The 10,167-nt window shown below is 48.7% G+C and overlaps 1 protein-coding gene and 1 long non-coding RNA gene across 3 annotated transcripts; both read right to left on the bottom strand.

The window, feature by feature from the left end:
- Positions 1 to 2,012: 2,012 nt before the first annotated feature.
- On the bottom strand, positions 2,013 to 10,119 carry cyp7b1 (cytochrome P450, family 7, subfamily B, polypeptide 1). Of its 2 annotated transcripts, XM_032564492.1 has the most exons (6): positions 9,881 to 10,069; positions 8,067 to 8,203; positions 7,173 to 7,772; positions 6,808 to 7,014; positions 6,563 to 6,741; positions 2,013 to 2,879 (listed from the first exon to the last, which is right to left on the bottom strand). In XM_032564492.1, the coding sequence occupies exons 1-6, from the start codon at positions 9,952 to 9,954 to the stop codon at positions 2,586 to 2,588; spliced, it is 1,491 nt and encodes a 496-aa protein (XP_032420383.1). In that variant the 5' UTR covers positions 9,955 to 10,069; the 3' UTR covers positions 2,013 to 2,585. The 2 variants fall into 2 exon arrangements, with proteins under 2 accessions (XP_032420383.1, XP_032420382.1); XM_032564491.1 differs by having other exon boundaries at positions 6,563 to 7,014; positions 9,881 to 10,119.
- On the bottom strand, positions 4,784 to 6,197 carry LOC116721102 (uncharacterized). The gene is made up of 2 exons (XR_004339519.1): positions 5,545 to 6,197; positions 4,784 to 5,486 (listed from the first exon to the last, which is right to left on the bottom strand). It is a non-coding gene; the product is annotated as an uncharacterized LOC116721102 (long non-coding RNA).
- Positions 10,120 to 10,167: the final 48 nt, after the last annotated feature.

The raw sequence follows: 10,167 nt of genomic DNA, 5'->3' as shown, positions 1-10,167 counted from the left end.
ACATGTCGATGTTCTGGTTTCTGGTTCCAAGCAGATCCAGAGACCCGAACTTGGTTTGGTTTTCGCCGAACGGAACCGAGGTTCTATTGCCGGGATGTTCTTCTCATGTCAGTCAAATATGAATGAATGAATGAATGGATGAATGAATGAAAACTATCTGGACCTTGACTCGGTTCCGTGGTAATGTGGCCTCTTCTTTCAGTTATTTCATGTTTTTTGTCTTTGTTTTGCTGTGATCACCACGATCACCACGGGCGGAGGCGGGTCAGGGGCCGGGCGGAGGCGGGTCAGGGGCCGGGCGGAGGCGGGTCAGGGGCCAGGCGGAGGAGGGTCAGGGGCCGGGCGGAGGAGGGTCAGGGGCCGGGCGGAGGCGGGTCAGGGGCCGGGCGGAGGAGGGTCAGGGGCCAGGCGGAGGAGGGTCAGGGGCCGGGCGGAGGAGGGTCAGGGGCCGGGCGGAGGACCACGTCCCCTCCCTTAGCTAAGAGTTTGTTTCCAGCTTCTTTTCCACAAAGCTTTGATCGGCTCTAATGTGAAAGTTGCCGCTGCAGTTTTACTTGTTTGTAATAATTCATTGTTAACTTTGGGCTCATTTTAAAGCCCAAAGCTTTGATCTTGGTTTTATTCCAGGTTAACTGTTGCTGCCCAGTTCTGCTTCGGGTTTTACTTACATCGGTACCAACTGATCTTCCTGCCTCCCGGTCCGAACCGAACCGAACCGATATTGATGGAGAAGCAGAAGAAAAATTTATCTGAAGTTGATGAAGGACACAGCACCCTCTGCTGGTGAGGTTCTGGAGGTGCAGTTCCAGGTAACCGGTCCTACCTGAGGACGGCCTCCAGAACCAGAACCAGAATTTTGTGGACATAGATGTAACAGTGTTTAGGTTGTAGAGTCCCACTTGCTTTATTTATCAGTGCAGTGGAGAAATAGCGCCCCCTGTACTCAGTGAAAGCTGAGATGCATTTTTCAGCACAGCTTAGAAAAACTTTAGTAAAACATAAAACACCATTTTTAATGAATACTTACGAGATGTTTGCTTGACTCCAACGTTTGTACTTTTAGTTTCTTTCATGCTACAAAACATTCTACGTGCTAAAGCTAAATGCTAACGTAGCGCTCAGTTGCAGTGAAGCTGAGCCGATATGTTTTCATTCCGGAGACAAACGGCCCAGAAACTTCATTTAAAAACACAACGCAGAGTCGAGGGGTGACTTGGGCCGGCCCGATACTGCGGAGTGGAGCAGAACCCGGTTACAAGAACATAAAGCCGGTTTCACTGAAGTGATCCGATGTGACCCGGTCCGAGTTTCAACAAGTCCAAGTCCCAAACTGACCAAATATGTAATTTAATGAACAATTTACAAACACATATTTAAACGTTTTTATTTGGAAGAAACAGGAAGCGAAGAAGATCTGGGTAGGTTCCGACCCAAACCTTAGCGGCACCAAGATGTTTCAATAAGAACCAAAAGCTAATAGCTAAACATGAAGCTAAAACAGCAGCATAGATAGAAAACATACGGTTTAATATTGAACAAAGAATTAAAGTAAAAAAAATAACACGAGACAGAAAATAAATTCCTGCTGTGGATAAAATTACATAACAAATCGCAGGGCTGGCCCAAGGCATAAGCAAACTAATCAGCCGCCCCAAGGCCACCAAGGGGCCCCCTCAGTGGAGTAGATTTTTAATTTTGTTTTTAGTAATAATTTTTATGTCATTATAATAACATAAAACTCACAATTTCACCATGAAATGATTTGTTTTTACAATAATATATATTTGATAATGTATGTGGAAATTATTATTTTCTTGATAAAAAGAAGTAAAATAAATTGCTCTTGGGCCCCCTGGTGGCCGCGGTAGGTACCGCACGCTTCCCCGGTACCATGAGCTGCTGTTCAGAACATCCAAAGGTCCAAAGGTCAGAAGTTAAGTTAGTAAAACTATGTCTCAGAAAATGACTGATCCTTCAGGGAGGGAGAAAAGAAAAGGAAGAATAGAAACAGCCAAGATAAAGGTTTGTTTTAATGAGCCTTGCTAATGTAATGTAAAGATTAGTAAAGCTGCTAACAGAACATTAGCTTGATAGCGACCTGGACCGGTCCAGTTCAGCAGTAAACATTTATGCTGCGTCTTTGTGTGAAACTGAGTTTAAACTTTAAATGAGTTGATTCTCTGGATATTTCTGGATATTTTGGCTTCAAAACGTGTTTGATAAAGTTTGATAACAATAATTAAATTGAATGAATGATCTAATGATCGGGCTGCTGATTCCAGCCGGTCCACATTAATAGCAGAACTAGAGGGCCCCAAAACCAAATTTTGCTTAGGGCCCCATGGAGGCTTGGGCCGGCCCTGACAAATTGGATCAGAACCAGGTTTAATCTGGGACAGTTCTGCAGCTTGACCAGCAGGAGGCGCTGTTAGCAGTCGCTCCCTCCAGCAGGATCTCTGCTGCAGCGCCGTCACAGTCCTCCAGGTGGACCCAAACCCCGACCAGAACCCAAACCTCCGGACTGAGTCCAGACCCTGAGAACCTCCAGAGGGAACAAGACATCTGGACTTCAGCGCCGCTCCGGGTCACACGGACCGCAGTCTGTAGCGGAACCGGACATCCGAGGAGGGCAGCAGGATTCCCAGACCGGCTCGGCTCGGGTCCAGACCGGGTCGGTTCTGCCCGTCCTCCAGCTGCAGGTCGAAGTACAGCAGCAGCAGACAGACAAACTGCTTGATCTCGTTGATGGCAAAGTATCGACCGGGACACATGGACGATCCGGAACCGAACGGCATCAGGAAGTAGGACAGCTTCTGTCCGTCTTTGGAGAAATCTGTCTTCCCTCTGCCGTCCTGCACGAAGCGGTCAAACCGGAACGTCTGCAGAGACACGAGGAAGACGGGTCAGAGGAAGACCTGGACCCGGTTCTGTTCTCAGGCTCAGGGGCGGATCTAGAAAAATATCTATGGCAAGAGGAGCCAGGGATTTTTCAGGGGTGGCAGCATATGCCACTATATATATAGTATATATATATTGTATATTATTGTAAATATATTGTAAATCCGCGCAATAAACAGCTATGCCCTGCCAGTAATCAGATACCCTGCTGGAATAATTAGCTGGCCAAAGGAGGAGATAAAAGCCACTGATATTAAGACTAGAAAACTACTAACAATGCATGGAGGATTCCATCCCAAATCCAGCACCCTGAGACTGTACACGAGCCGCAAGGAAGGAGGCAGAGGACTAGTGAGTGTGAGAACCACAGTCCAGGACGAAACAACTAAGATCCATAAATACATCAGGGACAAAGCCTCAACAGACAATGTGCTCAGTGAATATCTCAGACAACAGGGAACGGAGGTTGAGGTGCCAGAGATGCCATCATGGCAGGACAAGCCCCTACATGGGATGTACCACCAGCAAATAACCCAAGTGGCTGATATCAGTAAATCCTACCAATGGCTGGAAAAAGCTGGACTCAAGGACAGCACAGAGGCCCTCATCCTGGCCGCCCAGGAACAGGCCCTAAACACCAGAGCAATAGAGGCCCAGATTTACCACACCAGACAAGACCCAAGGTGTAGGTTGTGCAAGGAGGCCCCTGAGACAGTCCAGCACATAACAGCAGGGTGCAAGATACTGGCAGGGAAAGCGTACATGGAACGACATAACCAAGGTGCAGGCATAGTGTACAGAAACATCTGTGCAGAATATGGACTGGAAACCCCGAGATCAAAGTGGGAAACACCCCTAAAGGTGGCGGAGAACGCCAGAGCTAAGATCCTGTGGGACTTCCAGATCCAGACAGACAAAATGGTAATGGCGAACCAACCAGACATTGTCGTAGTGGATAAACAACAGAGGAAAGCCGTTGTGGTAGATGTAGCAATACCAAGCGACTGCAACATCAGGAAAAAGGAGCACGAGAAACTAGAGAAATACCAGGGCCTCAGGGAGGAACTGGAGAGGGCCTGGAAGGTGAAGACCACAGTGGTGCCTGTGGTCATCGGGGCCCTCGGGGCAGTCACCCCCAAACTGGACCAATGGCTACAACAGATCCCAGGAACAACATCAGACATCTCAGTCCAGAAATGTGCAGTCCTTGGCACAGCCAAGATACTGCGCAGAACCCTCAAGCTCCCAGGCCTCTGGTAGAGGACCCGAGCTCAGAGGATAAGAACCACCCGCGGTGGGTGAGAAGGGAATTTTTATATATATATATATATATATATATATAAATGTCTCATTCTCACATTTAGCTTACACAGACCTAACATTGGACTAAATTTACTTGTTCTAAAATATTGTTTTTAACTTGCATTGTTTCAAAATGAGCTTCATGTAGCACTGAGGAGTAAATATAATTTCTTAATGTAGTATAGTTCATTATTTTTATGTCTTTCATATTCCTGCTAATTGATATGTATTACTGGATTGGACAGTATCTATTAGTGATGCTTTGTGTCCAGAAAACCATTTTATTCTAATGCAGGACGAGCAGAAATCTGTCATGAAAATATTAGATTATCAGATATATCTATTAAATCTGATTTAAAATAAAGCTGAGAAAACTGAAACATAAATTCTCCTTGATACAAATCTATAAACAGTTTGGTTTCTGTTAGTTCTGTCAAGATGCAAGAAAGGATGAATTTCCCTTCTATTGGTCAATGTTTTATTTTAATTCGGTTTTTGTCGCTTGTTTAATTTTTATTAATAAAGCTGATAAACGGGTGGAGAACAAAACTAGACAAAACCATTTATATTCTGCTTTTTCTCGCTCTGTGTCGGCATGACGCTACGCGGACCTGTTGCCATGGCAACCGACAGACAACAGCTCAACCAGCAGATAAAGCAGAGATTACGTTCAAACCTATCAGGGGAATCAATACCAGAAACTAACGTTTCCCACACAAAGAAGTATCAGAACCACCAAACAGAACATCCAGTCTGTTACATTATGCTGTCAGGCTTGATGTCTATATTGTGATTATTAATCTATTTTGGCCTGAACACAGATTAGCTGATTTAAACTCCTGCTCTACTGATGACTTGGTGAGCAGCTTGTCCTGTTTTAGTGCTAACGGAACCAAAACACAGCGAACTGCGCAGCATGTTACGGTTATCAGAGTCAATAGCAGCTAGCAAGTTAGCCTAGCATAACTAGCTCACTGCTCACTTTTTCAATAAATCAAAACTTTTTCCTCACCCATTAAATGTGAAACCCTTGAACCTTGTTATCTATGTCTGTCATACGGTTGAATTAGCCGCTAAATATTGAGTCTATTTTTCAGATTCTTTGCGTGATTGTGGTATTTTCCTGACCAATGAACAGCAGTGGCGCAGGATGAGTCACTAATATCCATATGGATGCTGCTGCCTCGCACTTCCCGCTACTCAGCAGCTTACATTGTGTTGCCTTCAATGGTGTCGGAAAAAAGAGATTCATGCGCTTAACTACTTATTGAATTCATAGTCGCCAGCTGGGGTGGCAACAGGGGTAGCAACTCCCACCCTGTTGCCACCCCAGCTGGTCCGCACCTGCTCCGGTTCTAACTGGGATCCAGTCTGTTTGCTGGACTCTTTGAATTTAAGGTCAAGGTTCTGGTTCTGACCCAAGTAGACCCTTTAAACAGATCCACGGTTTGAAGAGTCAGATCGAGGTCCGGGTGATCCAAACACAATTGGACCACCTCTGGTTCTGGTTCTGGAAGGTGTTCCATCTCTGAAAGGCTCCACCGGTCAGAGAGAACCGAGGAACGCTTTGAGACCCGAAACATCTGACAGAACCAGGTCCAGTTCTGCTAACCCAAGCTGAGCTGAGCCGAGCCGGGCCGGGCCGGGCCAAGCTGAGCTGAGCCGAGCCGGGCCAAGCTGAGCTGAGCCGGGCCGGGCCAAGCTGAGCTGAGCCGAGCCGGGCCAAGCTGAGCTGAGCCGAGCCGGGCCAAGCTGAGCCGAGCCGGGCCGAGGGAAAAGGGGCATTTGTGATCTAATAAAATCACCTAATTTAGACAAAAACATGTAAAAGTTTTGCAGGCACATCACAGTAAATATTCAATAATAAAAACAACAACAGAAAAACCTGCAATCAGTAAAACAATATTTAGCTGTAAGGCTCTTAAAGCCTAAATTATAAATAAAATCAGATAAATCTCACAACACTGATGTCAAATAATGTCAATCAAAATAAAAAACCCTACAGTAGATCAAACTTCCTGATAGCGATAGCATGGCTAGCTGCTTTCCCCTGCTCTGATTGGTTGTTTCTGACCCAGCGGTGTAATTCTGTAGAACACCTGGAGGGGGCAGAGCAGCAAAAGTTTTAATACATATGTTGAAACGTTTCTTTTTAGTGACGTGCTGCAGCTTTAAGAACATGTTTAGTGAGAGTTCACTGTGAGACTTACTCCTGTAGCGGCGCCCCAACAACCAGAGCAGAACCAGCATCGATCGGCACACCACCAGTACTTAGGTAGGCAGATATCTTCATCCAGCAGAGGAAGACCCTGGGTGATGCGTTGCATGCGGCGGGGTTTTAAGGTGACCTCTGATCCCGTACCTGTGGGTCATCGTAGACCTCGGGGTCCAGGTGCAGACTCTGAGGGTACAGGGCGATGATGTCTCCCTTCCTGACGCCCACCGATCGGTCGGAGTCCAGCCGCAGACTGAAGTCCTCCTGGGCCACCCGGATGTTCATGGAGGCCGAGGACAGGCGGAGGCTCTCGTTGATGGCGCTCTCTGAGGATGGAGACGGCCCGTTATCGACCCGCTGCACCACTGACCTGAAAGTGAACTGGAACGCACCCAGAAAGACGAGCTTGTCCAGCTGCTCTTTGCTGAGCATGATGTCGCTGCTGGTGCTGAAGTCCACTCCACTGTCCCGCAGGACATCAACGATCTCCTGGCGCACCACCTTCAACGCCTCCACCTGACTCACCAGGAAGTAGGCGGCCCAGAAGGTAGCGGGGAGCGTGTTGCCCACTGACGCCCACAGGATAGCGAAGTGATGAGCTGGAGGACAGAAGACACAAAGAACTGAGACAAACCAGTTGAAAAGTCCTCCAGAACCAGGGAGGATGTTCTACAGAAACCCAGAGCCTCCTGAGGTTCTGGTTCTGCATGTCATTGATATCGTTTATCGGGTCACCATCGTCCTCCGGATCATCTACCAGCTTTATCGACGTCCTTCAGCTCGTCGTGTTGCTCAAACAGCTCGGCTCTTCTCTGGATGAACTGGGAAGTGTTGGTCCACTGGGCCATGTGCTGTGGCAGGAAGTAGGAGATCAGCTTCTGGCGGACGGCCAGGGTCCGCCCCAGCAGCCAGATGGGAATCTGAGCGATGAGGAACGGGAACATGTTGTCGAACTTGTGGAAGTCGTTCCTCAGACGGTCCATCCCTCCGTGGCGGACGCCGGTCGCTGGCCTGCCGTAGATGGTCAGGAAGGTGGCCTCGAACATGACGGAGCAGCAGAACTCGTACAGGCTGCCTCTCCTCCAGTCGCTTTCCCCGTTCAGGTGGTCCTGACGGAACACCAGCATCAGGTTACCCATCATGCTCTCTGTCAGGGGTGCCAGGTGGTCCCCCTGCAGCAGCTGGAAGGAGCGCTTGATCTGCTCCCAGAGGCCGGGGAAGGCGGTGCGGAGGACGGGCGGGTAGCCGAAGGTCAGAGGAGCCACCTTGTTGGTGAACTCGTGGAAGTCCAGCTGCCGGCCCTGCTTGATGATACTGGGGTACAGCAGGGGGTCCATGATGAAGGTCATGTATTTACCTGCAGTAGACAGAAAGACCTGGTTAGCATCCCAGAACCGCCCACCTCTCAGCTCCTGACTGGGTTCTGCTGAAACTGAGCCAGGTCATGCCATGGGGCCCATCTGGAACAATCTAGACCAGAGGTCTTCAACACTGGGGTCACTTTCCCCCCAGTGGAAAGTGGGGGTTTGTGGAGGTACTGTATATTTTTTAAAGTTATGTGTTTAAATAGACAAAAACCGTGATCCATGATGATCCATGGTGGGTCATCATGGATCGAGTTTTCCCTCCTGCCAGCAGCTTCAGAACCCACCTGCGATCCGGACCGTGAACACGTCCCCATGCTCCCTCCTATGTTCCTCCAGGAACTTGTGAGCGTCCTTCCCGAAGTCCAGAGCCTTCCCCACGAACGGGATCCAGCCTTTCACCAGTGGAGGCTCGCCTGGTTTCCTACAACCAAACATTCCCAGATCATTCCTCTGAATCAGATCATGGTTGGATGTGAGCCCAGAGCAGGGTGGGAGGAGACGGCAGGTTACAGCGGCTGTCTCCTCCCACGGTAACGAGTCACCGCGTGAACTCTGGACTCCTTGGAGTTCTGCTGCTGGAACTGGGACACACAGAGCAGCTCCACCCTTCATCCTCCTCTGATCCCATCGGAAAGCCAACGCCTTTCCTGTTTCTCCAGCTCTCAGCTCTCTGCTGCTCACAGTCAAACACAGCCCAGGTTCTGGTTCTGATCCAGTGTCTCAGCTGTTCCTCTGAGATCCCAACATTCCTGTGATCCGCTAAGCAGTTCTGGATCAACACTTCTTTGGGTTTTGTGATTGTTACAGAGCAGGTAGTGAGACCCATCCGGAGTGGGAACAGGACTGGACACGCCCCACAGATTCCCTAGAGGAATCCAGACAGAACCAGAACCTCAGCAGCAGGAAGGGAAGTTCTGGTTCTGGTTCCCTGAGGTGGACATCAGACGAGCCGAGACGAGTCAGGAGGAGACGCTCTGCTTCTGGTCGCAGATCTCTAATTACAGAGGAATGATGTCATCATTCTGTTTCCTCCTCTGGAGGACACAAGGCGTCCATTCTGGGATGCAGAACCAGAACCAGAACCAGAACCAGCAGGTTGATCCAGCAGCAGCAGATCTTTAATCCGGCCAGTGATTTATAAACTACCAGCAGTTTAAAGTCTCTTTAAAGTTTAAACTACTGCTGAAAGACTGTAGAACCGGGTGGTGTAGAACCGGGTGGTGTCTCTATCCTCCTGGTTCTAGTCAGAACTCCAGCAGCAGTGTTCTGGACCGTTGGGTTGTCAATCAGACCTGTGAAGACGCTGCTGCAGGAATCAAAGCCACTAAAGAGAAACTAAAGCCTGGATGAGTTTCTCTGATCCGAGACTTTAGTCTCTGGTTCTGGAAATGTTCTGCAGCCAGGAGAAGGTCCACTGTGGGTCAGGTCAGAGGTCAGAGGTCAGCCTGATCTCTAGTTTACAGCTGGAACAGCGGAAGCTGTGCATTGACTCTAGATTTATAACTCTAGCTCTATAACTTTGAATCTATAACTTGAGATCTATAGCTCTAGATCTATAGCTCTAGATCTATAGCTCTTAGATCGTTCCTCTTTAGGTCCAAAGATAACTTCAGTTTTATTTCTATTCAGCTCTAGAAAGTTTGGACTCATCCACACATTTATCTCTTCTGAGCAGTGATTGGATGGGTCAAAGGTCACCTGGTGACATCATAATGTAGTGCTTTGTATCATCTGTGTCGTCATGGTAACAAATTGTGTTTCCTGCTATAACCTGAGCCAGTGGGTTCCTAGGATGGAGCCTTTGGGAACCGGTCCGGACCTGCAGCGGAGCCGTTAGCTGCTGACTCAGTTCCTCTCTAACCGAGTCATGGCGGTCAGGCTAAATGCGGTGACTTCCCCTTTAAGATGATGAGGATGAAGATGATGAAGCTCAAAGTTTTATAGAAAAGTTTCGGATCAGAACATGCGGCGCAGCCAGGAATCATCTCCATGTCAGGGAAACATGGAGCTCCAGAACTTTTCCTCTCTGTGTACTGAATCAACTTCTCTATCTGAACCCAGTTACAGAACCGAACCGGTCCGGAGAGTTAGAACTGACCTGGTTCTGCCGCGGAGGATCCAGAGCAGCAGACCGAGCAAGAGGCTGATCAGCAGCGGCAGCAGGAAGGACATGGCTCGGCTCCGCTTCGGTTCGGTTCGGGACGGGAAAGGGACGCTGAACTCTGATCCGACGGAGGGAGGGAGGGAGAGGCTCCTGCTGGCCGGGACCTTCACAATAAGAGCTGTCCCTTCACAATAAGAGCTGTATTCGGTCTGGAGGTTCTACAGAACCTCAGCCTCATGGTGCCAACTGTCTGGTTCTGGTCCCAGCAGAACCAGTGGAGG

This window comes from Xiphophorus hellerii, chromosome 6 (assembly GCF_003331165.1).
Source record: "Xiphophorus hellerii strain 12219 chromosome 6, Xiphophorus_hellerii-4.1, whole genome shotgun sequence".
Classification (NCBI taxonomy): Eukaryota; Metazoa; Chordata; class Actinopteri; order Cyprinodontiformes; family Poeciliidae; genus Xiphophorus; species Xiphophorus hellerii.
This window is presented reverse-complemented; position numbering and strand designations above follow the sequence as displayed.

What these genes read in the sequence shown, in the direction of transcription:
- cyp7b1 (XM_032564491.1), bottom strand. Translation starts at nt 9,954, where the DNA reads ATGTCCTTCCTGCTGCCGCTGCTGATCAGCCTCTTGCTCGGTCTGCTG. An exon ending in GAAGGACGTCGATAAAGCTG is followed by an intron (nt 7,015 to 7,172) that starts GTAGATGATCCG and finishes TCTGTCCTCCAG; the next exon opens with CTCATCACTTCGCTATCCTG. An exon ending in AGGTCTACGATGACCCACAG is followed by an intron (nt 2,880 to 6,562) that starts GTACGGGATCAG and finishes GTGTCTCTGCAG; the next exon opens with ACGTTCCGGTTTGACCGCTT.